Source organism: Amaranthus tricolor, chromosome 16 (genome assembly GCF_026212465.1).
Source record: "Amaranthus tricolor cultivar Red isolate AtriRed21 chromosome 16, ASM2621246v1, whole genome shotgun sequence".
Taxonomy (NCBI): domain Eukaryota; kingdom Viridiplantae; phylum Streptophyta; class Magnoliopsida; order Caryophyllales; family Amaranthaceae; genus Amaranthus; species Amaranthus tricolor.
This window is the reverse complement of record NC_080062.1, coordinates 4,093,438-4,110,936: the sequence shown is the minus strand read 5'-3', so window position 1 is coordinate 4,110,936 and position 17,499 is coordinate 4,093,438. Positions and strand designations below refer to the sequence as shown.

At 28.5% G+C, this 17,499-nt stretch overlaps 1 protein-coding gene across 1 annotated transcript; it reads left to right on the top strand.

The window, feature by feature from the left end:
• Positions 1 to 7,095: 7,095 nt before the first annotated feature.
• LOC130803018 (uncharacterized acetyltransferase At3g50280-like) lies at positions 7,096 to 9,211 on the top strand. The gene has a single exon (XM_057667165.1). It carries the CDS (start codon positions 7,256 to 7,258, stop codon positions 8,720 to 8,722), a length of 1,467 nt encoding a protein of 488 aa, XP_057523148.1. The 5' UTR covers positions 7,096 to 7,255; the 3' UTR covers positions 8,723 to 9,211.
• Positions 9,212 to 17,499: the final 8,288 nt, after the last annotated feature.

Below are 17,499 nucleotides of genomic sequence, written 5' to 3'. Positions count from 1 at the left end.
TTATCCAACAACCCATCTTTGTTTTCCTCTATAATTAAAGTATGAATACAAATACTTCTATTGAATTTATCTTTACTTTAGAACTTCGAAAAAAATTAAGATAATTTAGATGTAATCGTGTTAACAAGTTCATTCTTCTAGCCTTTATAATTGATTATATATATATATATTTTTCTTTGGTAATTTGGTTATCTTAATTATTAGCCTTAATTTTTTCTTGCTTTTTATGATCTTATTATGTGTTGCTTTCTCTTTTTGAGCCGTGGGACTCTTTAACTGTATTATTCTTTATGAGTTTGGTTTCGCCTCTTTTATCCCTTCTTAGACCCTTGTTATAATTTCTATCATGAAAACACACCAGATATGACGATGATGATGATTGATGTGTTAACAAGTTCATACTCCACAATACAATAAACGTCAATTAAAATGGATAAATTTAGGTAAAATAAATTGGGATATTCTATATGGTAGGCACTAACTATTGAAAAAGGCCAATGGTGTCAATTCTTTAAAAAATTTCACAAAATAACACTCTACTTTTAAACAATGAGCTACAGTAACATTATGAAGGAAAAATGTTTGTTTTTGAATTATATAGTACTTGTATTGTCATTTGTCACAATAGTATTAGATGATAATGGTAGTTTGATGTTTAAGGGAGTGTTGATATTGCATGGGGTTTGCGGTTTAAGTTTTCTTTGCAATAAATTTTTATAGTTTGTTCTTGCTAATATGTCAATGTAAATAAGCTTAAACCTTAAACTTGTTCAATACAGTACGTAATTACTTAATATATATACATATTTATTAACTTTTATTCTCTAATTTCGTCACCAGCTATATAAAACAAACAATTAACAAATTAATAATTATTTAAATACTCCGATTATGATTTAGTAATGCCAACAATTAATGAAGTGTAGTCTATAATCATACTTACAATCCGCTAAAATGGGTATGTAATTATTTATATGGATGGTTTTGAACTGGCATACATATGGCATACCATTATAAGATCTTAATACCAAAGATTATATATACTAATTAAATTCCAAATGAAACCCATAAGTACTAAATAACCAAGTCAAATATTAAATTAGTCCTCATTTAATCATATTTTTTACAACATGATTACTTAGATTGCTAGCAAATGTTACTTCTATTATAGTATATTCTTCACCATAATTAAAAAAATAAAATAATTAAAATCCCGCCGACATATCAGAAATGGCGGTTTTTATGGGTATTTTTAGAAAGATTCGTTTAACCGACTTTTTGAGACACAAGTTTTTTTATTTAACTTAAACTTAGTTAATTCAGGTTTATAGTACTAAGACAGTTAGGATTTTTGAGATTAATTGATAATTAGTACTCTTATCATTCTTGATGATTAAGAGCTTTAATTTTGAACTAGAGGTTAAGATTGGAATCTTGGCCTTCTATATTTTTTTTTTTTTTTTTTGAAAAATAATAACAACATTTCATAACTTAAGGTCTAAGCTGCACAAATATATATATATATATATATATATATATATATATATATATATATATATATATATATATATATATAGTAGAGAGATTCATTGAGAAGGGAATGAAAATGAGAAGAGTAAGAAGGACTCTACACCCTTGATTTCACTAAAATAAAAAAATTTATGGTCACGATTGAGCCAAAAATTCATAATTGTAAAAGTAACTATGTTACACAGACAGAAAAGTAACTATGAAATAATTTTTAAAATGTTCTTAATTCATAACATAGTATCATTTTTTGTATATATAGTAACCAAACAAAATCAAACAAAAATCCTTCTCACCCTTCTCAAATTAAAATCCTTCTTATTTTATCCTCTATATATATATATATATATATATATATATATATATATATATATATATATATAAAGAGAGTATACTTATAGCTATTAAGATTCGAATTATATAACGACTAAAAACATTAAATTTTTAATTAATATTGTGAAATGGAGATAGTAAGCGATCAATTAGTTTACTAGATTCCTTTTTTTATAATTAATTTTTTTGGGATGTGGAGAATGTGAGCAAAGAAAATTTTTCTATCCGTGTATAGAATATGGGCATACAGAGGAAATGATGTGTTTTTAATAAGCTTGCAAAGGATAGATTTAGTAGAAGGCGGGACATAGAGGCAATTAAGTATATAGGGAAAGAGGATGGACATATTTTGTTAAGGATGAGAACATTAAAATGACGGAATTTTACTACTGTTTAATCGAGCAAGAGGCACATAGAGGTTTACAAGTTTCACAAAAATATACATATTCGCAAGCTAATGGAAACAAATGAACTTCCTGTGAACATGAAGAGTGAGTTAATTGGGACAACCCCTCTTTGAAGCCGGGTTCTTTTTTTATACTGATGCAAAATTAAAGTGGTTAGTATTCTACACCTTAGTGTTTGTATTTATTTTTGCTTTTTAATGCAATGAAAATTTGTTTTCAATCAAAAATATGGGAAACAAATGAAAAATTAATATTCATAAATCCCAATAATGAGAGGGATATTATTATTATCTAGTGGATCTCATAATATCCACTACAACTAGGATTATTACTTTTTGGGTGAAACTGAGACCGGAATGAGTGATTTCTGTCTTTATTTCATTTCACATTATTTTTCATTTGAGATTGTTTATTTCATTTTTGCATTATTTTTATTTTTAATAACTTTTATTTTTAGACAAAAGCCCACTATTTATTTTAAAGTCATTCATTTATTTTTGCTTTCTTTTAATTTTATTCACAATTTATTTATTATCAAATACACTATACATAACTATATTTCTCTTTGCTACAACACAAAATTGGTCCTATAAAAAGTGGACATGATAGCCATTAACCCTAGATTCCTTTGCATGGGGATTACTCGTACTGAATTGGGAATTGAGATGGTAGATATCTGCGATTTGCAGGCTGACTAAGAAGAATCACCAATTCCCATGCAAATATGCAATTGTTAGCATTAGTGGGCTCCTATAACTAATGTTTTTATAATTGGTAAATGAAATTAGCATATTACTTCATCTACTTAAAAGATAAACAATTCATAATAACGGAGTAATATATATCAAAACATAGTGAATTTAACTCACAAATAAAATAACTTTTATATTTTTGTTAGTAGTGTATAGTTTATGTTAGACTATATACGTTATTTTGGAGCCTTAATTATAATAAGCTTAAGCTTTTAGTTGAGTTGATTTATTGACATGATATTAGAAGCCTACGTGACCAGAATTCACAGGTTCGAATCTCAACTACCCCTCATTTAAAGTGGAATATTTAGCGCAAGGTGTGAGAAGGGTCCGTGCAGCATCCACACTTCCAGTTAGCTCAAAGAGCTCTCATGTGAGGGGATATAAGAGTATATAGCATTTCTTGGGGCCTTAACCATTAGGTTAAGCTTTTTGTTAAATTGGTTTCTTAACATGTTAAAAGCCAAAGTGACAAGAGGTCATGAGTTTGAATCTCGACCACCCCTTACTAAAGTGGAAAATCCGGTGCCTATGCGCATCCACACTTCTAGCCCAATGAACTCTCGTGTGAGGGGATTTTGTGAGGCCTTAACTATTAGTTTAAACTTTTGGTTGAATTGGTTCTTTTACATGGTTTAGATGCCAATGTGACAAGAGGTTCGAATCTCAACCACCCCTCAAATTCAAGTAGAATATTTCGCACTAGATATGAGTAGAGCCTAAGCTGCATCCACACTTCTAACCCAAAGGCTTTCGTGTTAGAGGGCGTGTTAGTGTATATAACATATCACAAAACCTCAACGATAAGTTTAAACTTTTATTTGAATTGATTCCTTGATAGTTTATCAATTAATTAAGATTTTTTCCAACAAAATTATATTTCCTCTTTACCATTTACCATTTACCCTTGTGTCTTTTTAAATTTACACCAAGCAAAAATGATATACAAAATTTAAGGAATTGGATTGAGTGGGTTAATTTTTTGTACTTTTGTGAGTTAGAGGAAATAATAGAGATAAATTGAGAATATAATACTTTCTCCATTTCATTGAATTTGTAATATTTTTTATTTTAGTCTGTTCCATTTAATTTGCATCATTTTTATTTTTGGATGATGGTCCATCACTTTCTTTTAATCTTATCCATACATTTTAACTTTTTTTTAATTTCATCCACATAATTCATTCTTCCTCTATATTTATTACCACATTCTTAAAAACTACCCTCTTTCTCTTTGATGCAAATCAAAAAGAACAGGAGGAGTATGGATTATATCCAAAATAATAAATGACATAACGTTATTATGAAAAGTATAAATAGAATATGTCGGAAATAAGAGAGACGAATTAAGAGAGTATGTTTACACTTCTTTACCTATGTGAAAATACTAAGAGTATTTGACCAATAAGACAAATAACAAGTAAGTGAATAGAAAAAAATAAATAAAATAAAAAAAAAAAGAATATGGATTAAGACCCAAGTAAATGTTCCTATTTCACAAGGGTAAATAAAGTTATTCAATATAAGATAAATGAACCTTTAAATGAAGTTCGTTAAGAGCGAAGTTTTTAATTCAATAGTAGGATTTGGTCAAAATTACGACACTTGAAAAATGATGAACAAGTTGGTGTTTACATTTCATCATTTGATGCATTAGGGAATGTTTTTGTCCTTAAAAAACTATTATTATCAACACCGAGGTTGGTTATCTTGTAAAATTGACGACAACCTATAACGTGACACTTGATTATTTGTTTGTGCAGAAGGTGCATTAAAAACAAAGAATGACTTTTTTTTCTTTTTGAGACGAACTTTTCATATTTTCAGCAAAAAGTACACTTCAATCCAATCATTAGAGTAAGTGGAGTACTCTAACTGCACTATTCTCGATAACTCTCATTTAATATTTTGTCCTTTTCAGGGATTTTAAGAAGATCTTCCCAATTTATTAGTGAAGAATTCGGCTTATGTTTTAAGAAAATACATACACTCTTCCACAAACTCTAATATTCAACTAACATCAAATGTTTATATTTTTTATTATAAAGTAAACTGAGAAATTTAAGATGATATGTGAAAATCGAACTCAAAACCTTACCTGAAAATAGTTATACTTACTACAACTAAAACTAAAGTCGATTCTAAAAAAATCACTTTGAAGAAAAGACAAAGTGTTCCATATGTTCATCTCCGATTATAAAACTTCAAGCTAATATCTCTATCCATAAAAAATATTGAGGAAAACATTAAAAAAATACTTCTTAAAATCATTTTGGAATTATCTATATATACAAAATATATTTTTTGATAACCAAGAGTTATAATATAAATTACATGTATATTTTTTCAGCCAACGTGTTTTGGTATGGTTCATAATTTTGCAACTAAAATATAACGAAAAAAGTTTAATATTCATGGTCATTCATGTATCCCAATACTTCAACCCAAAAAAACATATTGTATGCGTCCTTCCAAGATTGTCTACTATCTTATAAGTTAAATTATAAATCTCCTCATTTTATAACACATATATTCTCTATCTTAAGAATTTCACAAATTTTTTATTGAGAAGGAGATGTTGTGAAATTATTTATATTAAGCTGATTAAATTAATATATAAAAACTATTTTAAAGTGATTTCTTATAACTATAAAGAGATTACTTATAATTTTAAAGTGATTATTTTTTAAGTTTTAGAGTGATCATTTATAACCTTAAAGTGATCACTTACAATTATAAAGTAATCAATTAAAGAAATAGATTAATTATATTGGCTCATCTCATAATAAGACGATCTCATATAAGACCTAGCTTGCTGCAAAAATTTTGCTATATTTTTTCATTTTCTATTTTTTAAGATATGCTTGTGGTAAATGTAAAAAAATACGTAATTGTGCTGGGAGATGGTCCAAATTCAAATATGAAAATGCATTAATTTTTTCGACATGTCTGGTATAAAACCGTTTCATTGTAACACCAGTCAAAAACACATACTCCCTCTATTCATAGATAATGGGACATTTAGTTTTTGACACTATTTACTCATTACTTTTAATTTATATTTTATTCTTAATCTATAAATTAAAACATAGTCAAGTAAAATCTTGTTTGATTCGTCTCAATGCAAAGATTATTAATATCCACTTTTTATAATATTTCGTTATGTATAATAAAAGATATTAAGCATTGAATAAATGCATTGAATAGTGTGAAAAAAGCAAATGATCCATTATCTATGAATAGGAGGGAGTAGCTCATTAGTAAAAAAAACTTTAAAAAAAATGGAAACTTAATTTCCAGAAGATTATTTTTTAAATAGTTTGGGTTGATCCTAAAGTTATCTCACGGTGAGACAGTGTCAATAAAAAATTAGTGTAATTTTTTAAATAAATTCATTAACTGATAAATATAACAAACTTATGGGTAAGAGAAAGTATAAATAACAGTTCCACTATTTTTTTAATATCGGGTTCCACCAATATTAAAAATACCATTTTCTCCTCCGATTTTCGTTTAGTTTTCTTAAATAACAGTTCCACTATTTCATGAATCTTTATTATTCATCTCTTTTATTAGATTCTCATTCGTTTTGAATCGTTTTATTTGTTATTCTTCAAAAAAAATTTCTATTCTCATTTACCATTTTAATATTTTTTTTATTATAATGTTTACAGTCTCTACATATTTTTCACTGACTTTATTTAAATAAATTTTTTAACTATGATTTTCGTATGTTTTTTACTAGTTTGATTTTAATATTTATAGTTCTCACATTTTCTCCATTAACTTTATTATTTAATAAACTAATATATATACAATTTAAAAGATTTAATTTTTTATATATATATGATTTATGAATATTCTTTATGGGATCATGAATAAGAGATTTCAATGTAAGACGTGCTTTATATTTAGTTTAAATAACTCAATAAAAAAATTTTAGCAAATGAGTAATGAACAGTTTATTTTATGATCGTTTCACCGAAAAACCATATCTCACAAAAATAGGTTTTAATTATTAAAGTACTTACAGTACCATTAGCATACAGGCAAATAGCCCATGTACTAAATGATTGAGAGAGACTTGTCAAATGTAACTCACATAGTCAGACCTTTCAACAATGGAACAACTTTTCCGGTTTTCCCTTATAAATACGTTACTTCCCCCTCCTCCAATACCTCACTTCTCACTCCCTTCTCCCCACTCTTATTACCTCCTCTCTTATTCCCAACAAAATGACTTGCTCAGATTCACTACTTACATCACCCTCCGTCACAATCGTATCAAAATCAACTGTTGTTCCGGCGGAGCCTTCATCCATGGCGGATTTGAAACTCTCTGTTTCCGACCTCCCTATGCTTTCTTGCCATTACATCCAGAAAGGAGGTTTGTTTACTCGACCTCCTATGAATTCATCGAATTTGATTTCAATTTTGAAAAATGGCCTTTCAATTGCTCTTACTAATTTTCCTGCTTTAGCTGGCCGATTTGTAACCGATTCTCTCGGTTACGTTTTCATTACTTGTAATGATGCTGGTGTTGATTTTGTTCATGCTACTGCGAAGAATGTTTATGTTCGTGATATTCTCTCTCCTACCGATGTCCCTGACATCGTGAAGGAATTTTTTACTTATGATCGGACTGTGAGTTATAAAGGTCATTTTCAGCCATTAATGGCAGTTCAAGTTACTGAATTAGCTGATGGAGTTTTCATCAGTTGTGCGATGAATCATTCTGTTACTGATGGTACTTCTTTCTGGAATTTTTTTAATACTTATGCGGAAATTTGTAGAGGAGTTAAAAAGATTACGAAATCGCCTGAGTTTAGTCGAGATTCTATTTTGATTTCTCCGGCAATTTTGACTGTTCCTGAAGGAGGTCCTGTGGTTACCTTCAATGAAAGGGAGCCATTAAGAGAGAGAATTTTTAGTTTTACTAGGGAAGCTATTTTGGATTTGAAATCTAAGGTGAACAATCGGAAATTTTCGACGGTTCATCCTTCCATTGAATTCATTGGGAAACAGAGTAATGATCCTTATAATGACGGCAAAATGACGTCGAAAATTGAAAATTGGATTCGAAACGCAGTGAACGTTTCGAAACCTCAAAGCTTAAACGAAACGGAAACCATGGCGGTTGAGATTTCGTCATTTCAATCTCTAAGTGCTCTTCTATGGAGGTGTGTAACCCGCGCTAGAAAACTTGATCCAAGTAAAACGTCGACGTTTCGTATGGCAGTTAATTGCCGCCATAGATTGGAACCGAAATTGGACCCACTTTATTTCGGAAACGCTATTCAGAGCATCCCAACCGTTGCTGTAATGGGAGATCTTTTATCAAATGACTTACGGTGGGCCGCGGAGCAGCTGAATAAAAATGTTAGAGATCATGGAAACGACACCGTTCGGAGGTGCGTTGCGGAATGGGAGAGTAATCCGAGGACTTTTCCATTGGGTAATTTTGATGGGGCAATGATTACAATGGGTAGTTCGCCCCGTTTTCCTATGTATGATAACGATTTCGGGTGGGGAAGACCCGTTGCTGTAAGAAGTGGAAGTGCAAATAAATTTGACGGGAAGATCTCCGCTTTTCCTGGTCGAGATGGTGGCGGTAGCGTTGATCTTGAGGTGGTTTTGGCGCCTCAGACGATGGCAGGTCTTGAATCCGACCCGGAATTTATGCAATTTGTTTCAAGTTGTTAGGTGATTTTATGATTTGAATTGTAAATTGATGGGTCATCGGGTTTAATGGGTGAATTGATAAGAGATGACGGTTTTTTATTTTTTATTTTTTATTTTTATGCAATATTTATGTCTTACTTAATTAATTTTCTATTGTGATATAATTCTAATTTTAATTTTCAATTTTCATAATTAATACAAAAAATTTATGTCATCAGGGTTGTTTAGTGATTATGTTTGGCCAAAGCTAGACGGGTTTGAGGGAATTGTTGCTCTTCGGTCTAAACACACGCTTTTGCATTTTTAATGCATTCTTTTTAATAATTTATAATGTGATAATATATGGATAGATTTAATGTCAAAAAATTAAATAAAATTCAGCAGCCCAAGTGGTAAAATACAACTTGATGTCTATTGTGATGTTTTGCTATTAGTTAAACGACATTATTGTATTTTATATCCTCAAACAACACTTATTGGTATCTATTCTATTAATTGAACAAAATGTTATACAAGTTTTTTTTAGTCTATTACAATTTTTTTTAGTGTATTGGTCATCCAATATTAATTATTCATTAATTGTATCTGTCATTAAATTTTAATTTTAAATTAGTGTATTGATTATTTGACTATTTGTTTGTTAGGATGTTTATCATTTACTATACTTTTTTGCTAGTGCATCAATCGTCTTGACCCTCAAACTAAAATTTCTAATTTTACTCTTAGTTGAATCTATTAGTTAATTTAATAGTAAAAAATATTGATTGATTTAATAACTATTAAAGTTAACTACCTAATTAACCATTATTGTTCAATAAATCTAATTTTAATTCCCACATGTTTTTACTTAGCATAGTTATGGGAATTTTATGCCATTGATTAGAGTATGTTGACCATTTTAATTATTGGAATATGCGTAGTTGCGGAAGAGAAATGGTGTGAAACTATTTGACAAACAATGACTGCCAATGTCAAAAATCAACAACGATTTCCACTTGAAAATTTGAGGAAGGATTATAGCCGTTGATTGAAATTGTCAACTCATACATTATACACGTGGCAAATAAACAGTAGTATCGATTGGTTTAGTCTGTCAGATGCTCTATGTTTATGGTTTACACAAAATGAAATAATAGGCGTTTATAGTTTATAATGTGATCATTCTTATAAGATTGATTTAATGTGTACTTTTATTTATTAATAATCAAGAATAATTTTAAAGTGATAACTTTAACCTTAAAGTAATTAAATAGAAAATTGAGTTAATTTTATAGGCTTATTTCATGATAAGATGGTCTCATATAACACTTATAATTATTGCGGAGATGATCAATAATTATGATTTTAGAATCTGATTACTCTATTTGCCAACTCTTAATATTTTTCTAAACAAAGATGCTAGAAATTTGATGATAAAATTAATAATGATGTTTAGTTGGATACCATATTCTTATTCAGATAATTGAGGTTGTTAATTATTGATGATAAAAATCCACAAAGTCTTTTCATAACTAGAATCAATACGTTGATATTCATGGAATAATGGAGAAGATTCAATGGAGGAAGATCACAAATTGTCAAGCCGAATTGGCTAAGCCTATTGGTTTGGGCTGATTCGAGCCCAATTCTTGACCGTTTAGGATCGGTTTGAACTTGTATGAATCAGTTTGCGATTGGGGTACCAGTAAACTGCCTCATGGCTATTTCTAGTCATGATATGACGGTGTAGGTTATGTATGTGAGTATGTGACAATTAAATATTTGACGAATCTAAAAAAACTAATTTTAATTATATGCAAAATTCAATTAAGAGAAAAGTATTTATAATCAGTAAAAATCAGTCAAATTAAGCTTATTTTATATATTAGGGCTAATGTGTAAAAAGCATAGTAAAGTGGAATCTAGTTTAAATCTTTTAATCGCATTCTTATATAATATTAGCTTTTTGTAATTTTAATGTGCATTATTCAATATATAAATGATCAGAATAACACAATAAATTCCATAAAAAGTCAAATATAACAAGAATGAAGAAAGTACAAACAAGGTTTGTGGGTTGCCAACTTGCCTTGATAAATATAGACCTTATCTCAAAATTATCAGAGTTTCATATTGCAAAAAACATTAAATAATTATTTGACAATTTTAATAGTATGGCCAAAATATATGTAATAATGAGAAATTTCTTTAAAAATATACTTTTTTCATTTCAAATTAGTTGCAATATTAGAAATTAATTTATTATGCATTATTTATTCATTGTTCTTAATTTGTTATTAGTTTTTAATTTATAAGTTAAAATATAATCAAGTGAGATTTTGTTTGATTCGTCTCAATGCAAATATTGTGAATATTAAATTTTTTACAATTTTTTATTATGTACAATTAGAAATAATTAAAAATATTTAAAATAATTAGTGCATTAAATTGCGTGAAAAAAACAAATATTACATGTATTTTTCGAAGGGAGGTACTAGCAAAGTAAAAGGATAGATTAAATAGTAAAATGTGTTAAATTATACTCCCTTTGGCATGAATAATTTGTGTTAAAGAGAAAAAAAGTTGTTTTTAAGAAAAAGGTGGATAATGAAAATAAATGAAGAATGAGAATAAATTGTGTGGATAAAATTAAAATAAAGTAAAAATATATGAATGAGATTAAAAAGAAGTGGTGAACCATAATCTAAAAATAAAAATAATATAAATTAAATGGAATAAAATAAAATAAAAAATATTCCAAATTAAATGACACAGAGAGAGTAAATTTATATCACAAAACAATTTCCAACATGCTGACAGTTATTGATTGAAGGCTTATAGAAGCCTGCACCATTAAAAAAAAAATAAGCGTTTTTCCAGAGATATTTTCCTCCAAAGCAATCATTGAGTTTCATAACCGCAAATAACAACCATTTTTTTCTTAGAAAAATTTAGCAAACCCAAACAAAATGGGATTTTAGTGAACCTTATGAGTAGACCTGGGAAAACGGTCGGTCAATCGGGTTTTGGGTCGGATCAATTTCGGTTGGATCATTTTCGGGTCGGGTCATTAGAGAAATTACATGCACGATTTTCAAAAAATAGTTGGTATGTCAGGTTCATTTAAGTGCAAGAAAAATAGGGGAATTAATACTTATTTTGAAAGACTTGTAAAATACGCGCTTTATAAAAGTTATTTTTTATTATAATTGTAACGTTAGATAAAAATGACGTTAAAATTATCTTCACAATTTTCATGTTGGAAAGATATACAACTAACTAAGTACTTATTTCGTCTTATAAGATACGCGTTTTATAATTTAGGGTGGCGACATTCGTTTTTTGAAAAGCTCATTCAAACGTGCGAAACGTTCGTATAAATTATATTGATTTGCTTACTGAAATGTAGAAGAATTAAAAACTCATTTGACTGATTTAACAAGATACATGTATTCAATTAAGATGATTATAACGTCCTATTTTTAAAGAAAAATAATTACGATGGCTAAAAAGACGTTAAATACATGTTTTTTGAGATCTATTGATGAGTTTTAGGGTTCAAGTGATATACTCAATATGTTGAGATACTTTGAAAACTAAAATTTTATTTGAAATGAATTCTAACATTGAAATTACTCTAAAAATTGATATTAAATCTGTCAAAACGGGTCGGTTTCCGGTCGGGTCATTTTCGATCGGGTAATTATCGGGTCGATCATGTTTCGGATTAAGTCGCTTTCGGGTCGGTCGGGTTCGAATTTTGTCGGGTCAGATTCCGGGTTCATTTTCAGGTCGGATCAAATTTTCCCAGGTCTACTTATGAGTCATGGAGATAGCTGTGTAGAGAAATAACTTCTGTTATTACAAGTTTAGCTTTGGAAATGGGTCCAAAATTTGAAGTGTTAGGTCCCACATGTTCACATTTCCAACAATTTTGGCTTTGGATAGGGATGAACAAGGAGTCAAGGACCCTAATAAAACTATAAATATTTCACTAATTTTGTATTGAGACCGTCTCCTCATGAGATGATTAAAATTGGATCAACCAAAACTTACAAACAAAATCGCTGTTTTGTACAATTTAAATTTCATTGTTTTTTTTTATGTTTTTTCCTAATGGACTGTTTGTATGAGCTCGTCTGACGGTGAGACGGTCTCATACAAGACTTGCAGGATTTTTAGGATATGTATTAGGCCATGACAATTTGTCCCATAATCTCACGGTGACCCACTTGTGTGGACACGGGACATCCGTGGGCTCAGGCTCACAAACCCACGGGTCAAGAGCATTGACTTGCACATACACTTAGTGAGGTTCAATGTTTCCCAAAACCATATGGTAGTAGGAGGATTAGCTCACCCAATATATATGCAAGTCTACAACCCGCTATTTTATCGATTTAGGATCTTGTCTTATATGTGAAGTATTTCCAACCACATGAGTCAAGTCTGAGTTTGATAGAAATCTAAGAATTTGAATTCGAATTTTGGAAAATTAAGGATTTTAATAGTCTAGATCAGAGTTTAAATTTTAGACATTTATACTATGTTTGGATATGCGAAAATAAAAAGATAAGAATGGAGGAAATTTTAGAGACTTTACAATTCTTATTTGAATATCAATATTAGAAGGGAGAAAAAGAAAAAAAAAAAAAAAAAGAATTAAAGGAAGATTATCTTTCACATTAAAAAAATATTAGAAAGGGTCTAAGTTAGGTCTGGATTTTACACAAACCCTTAGAATTCGAGTTTGGTTCTAATTTTCTAGACCTTTAATGCTAGATTTGAGTCTAAACCCGATCCTAAAATTATGGTTGAATAAGGATTATGTCTAGCTTGATCTAGACCGTGAAATGCGTATTCCTGATTTTGGAATATATATATATATATATATATATATATATATATATATATATATATATATATATATTTATATGAAATGATAAGAGTTTCTTCACATTTTAGAAACACAAATTTCTTTTTTATAAAATGTAAAAGTTATAAGATGACTAGTCTAGTGTGTCGTGAGGAGCCAAGTGACGTGTCATGCCATTTTTTAATATGGTGATTGTGACCGGGAAGTTTTGGGAGTTACTAAATTTCGCCACTCTTTTCATTTTATCGCCACCCCCCTTCCTACAAAATTACGTATTTGCCCCTAAAGTTTAAAAAATTATAAAATTGCCACTCCTTACAAATTTCTTATTTATAATAATAATAATAATAATAATTAACTTTTTATATTCTTAAAAAAGAATATAAATAAAATTAATAATAATAACAGTAATAATAATAATAATAATAATAATAATAATAATAATAATAATAATAATAATAATAATAACAACAACAATAATAAAACTAAAATTAATAATTAAAAAAAAATAAAAATAAAAATTGAGTCGCCCAGAACTGGGCGATTGAACCATGGTTCAGTCGCCCAAAACCGGGCGACTGGACCCCAGTTCAGTCGCCTAAAACCGGGCGACTCAATTTCTTTTTTTTTTTTTTTTTTTTGCTTTTTGGAAAATAATAAAAATAATACTAATACTAATAATAATAACTTATAGAATAATGTGGCCTATTAGCTCAGTTGGTTAGAGAATTGTACTAATAACATAAAGGTCACAAATTCGAGACCTACACAAGTATTATTTAATAATTATTAATTTTTTATAAAATAAATAATTATTAAATAATGACTTGTGCAGGTCTTGAACCTGTGACCTTTATGTTATTAGTACAACACTCTAACCAACTGAGCTAATAGGCCACATTAATGTATAAGTTATTATTATTAGTATTAGTATTATTATTATTATTTTCCAAAAAGCAAAAAAAAAAAAAAAAAAAATTGAGTCGCCCAATTTTGGACGACTCAATTTTTTTTTCTTTTTGGAAAATAATAATAATAATAATAATATTATTATTATTAATTTTTTTTTATTATTATTATTATTAATATTATTATTATTATTATTATTATAAATAAGAAATTTGAAATGAATGGAAAAATTGTAATTTTTTAAAAATCAGGGGCAAATTCGTAATTTTATTTAGAGGAGGGTGGCGATAAAATGAAAAGGGTGACGAAATTTAAGAATCGGGGAAGTTTTTGGGATAAGTCATATTTAGATTTGTACGTATTGTGTCGTTTCATGAGCAAGTTGTTCATGTGTTGTCCACGTGGCAGTAAGGCCATGTCTATAACTAGAGAAAATAGCTTTAACTCAATTGAAATACTTGGTTAGAATAAAGTTCATTTGGAAAATTTATTCATAGTTGAAATATTAATTAGTTTTTTCTATTGAAACAGTTGATCTAAAACTTTTAAAATGAATAAATAACTTACAAGATTAACATCTTCCCCTATCATCCTAAATTCATAATTTATTAATACTCCCTCCGAATCAATTTAGATGTCCCATTTGTTTGGGCACGGTTATTAAGGATGGTGTGGGGTCCATTAAAAAGGGTAAGTAATAAATGATAAGTAGTGAAGAGTAAGTAGTGAAGGGTAGTTGGGTAAGTAAAGTATATGGAGGTATATTCGTAATTATTTGTGTGAACTAAAGATATTTAAATAAAAAAATTGACAAAAATAGAAATGGGACAACTAAAAAGACTTTTCCAAATAAGGAAATGGGACAACTAAATTGGTTTGGAGGGAGTATTATTTTTCTTTTCCATTCTCATCAATTCTTACGATTTGATCGAATCTATTTCTAAATCTAACTATTACTTCCCTCTCAATTATGTATTCCACATATTAATTCATAAAATAATAAACCGGTTATTTTAATTAAAGTTAAACATATAATTAAAATGAAGGTAGTATATAAATTATGGTCATTCAATGAAACATTTTAAAATATTATGTGAGATATTTATTTGGCATAGAAAATATAAATGTATGTACATGCCTACTTGAATATCATTCCATTACAATTTACAACTTGATGACTATTTATTATCATAAATTACTATTTTATTCTTTTAATTTTACTGATAAAAGTAACATGTTATTAAGAAAAATAAAAGTATAATTTTTACTTTAAAATATCAGGAAGATTCCAAGAATATTGATCCAAAGAACATGGAACAAGGTTGCTTAGGATTCTGTTCAAACTTAGACGTGTCTTCATACTTATATTAGAACTATGGAGTTTGTGTCAAATAAAATCGGACAACAAATCACAAAGCGGACAAGACATAATCCAAACAACAATCAAACATCACTACAAAAATAAATAAATTTGCAAATTAAATTGAAGGGTTTTTAAATATAATGTAGTAAATTCAACGAGACTGAAAACTGCAAGCAAATTGTTGGACACGAACAGAAATTCGATCTGTAATATTCAAAAGATAAAATTTATGATACATTATGCATGTATGTGAGTATGTGTAACTACTATTGAGAAAGTTCTAAACTGTTGCATGTTATCAATTAGGAAGATTAGTGCTGCTTAACCTAAACTGTGTTGTGTGGTTTTTGAACATATAAAAGTTGTCCAACTGCATAGGATTAGGACCAACACATCAATTGCTATAAAAGTACTTCAATAATATAACAAAAAAACGCAATTGTTTACAAAAAATTTAAATATCAATATTGTTATTAAAGATAAAATGTTTAAGCTAGTTTATAGCACGTATGTTTTCATTATCTTAATTATTTTAATTTTACAACTTTTCACTTCACTAAAGAATTGAATTTTTCATCACAAAACTCAACAAAAAACATAAAAAAGGCGGTGCAACTCTTGTCGAACTACACCCATCAACCTCGTTTGGTCCTTATTACCATAAATTTATCACACAATAAACAAATACTTTGTACAAATCCCTTTATGAAGCATTTGACAACTTACCTATAAACAACGGACTCAAATGTAACGTCTCTTTCTATACTAACCACATCTTACGTTACTAATGCTAACCTCAGAAAAGTACAAAAAATGCCCTTTAATAAGATGTGGCTTTGTAGTTGGCTAACTAGCCAATTAAGGTTCGCAGCTTCTCACTACACAAATTTCCAAATCAAGAATTAGCATGACACTTAAGCTTGAAAAGAAAGGCCTGTATCTCAAATCCATATATCCATAAAATTTTAAAAATAACGTTTTAATATTTAATAGTTAGGGTTCTATTATATCATTCAAATTTTAAGGCTGACCATGCTTAAAGGGTTGCTATAAATGGATAAAAAGAAGACAAGGGTTGCTTTCGATATTGGATATAAATATAAAGTCCAAGTTATATTTGAGGAAATCGTCGACAATCAATAAACAACTATACTTGTACGAGACTGTCTCTTAATCTAAACAAAAAACTTAGATTAATATAATTCATAGTAGTTAGACTATTTAACACATATATAGGGTGCGTTCTTATTGTGCTAAATAAATTATTAGATATGTATCAAAATATTAAGCTTTACAATAGGGATCAATGTATGAAGGTAAAGATAGCTAAGATATGTATGTTAACATATATGATATAGAAGTATAATAAAACCTAAAAATCTAAATAATACATCCTAGATAAAGATATAGAAAAGGTCTTAACTCACATATATTAAAGATAAAAATAGTGTTTAAACACCATCTTGCATAAGTATTTATATTTCATTAAAGATTTAACGATATATTGATGAAATCTCACAACAATAAATTCTATGAATGAATACAATACAAGCTTATACTATATTTAGATAATAATTTTGGAATAAAAAAAAAGGAAGGGAAGGGGAATGGGGGAAGAAAAAGAAAGAAAAAAGATATAAAAGAAAAGTAATTTTTATTTGTTTAAGAGAG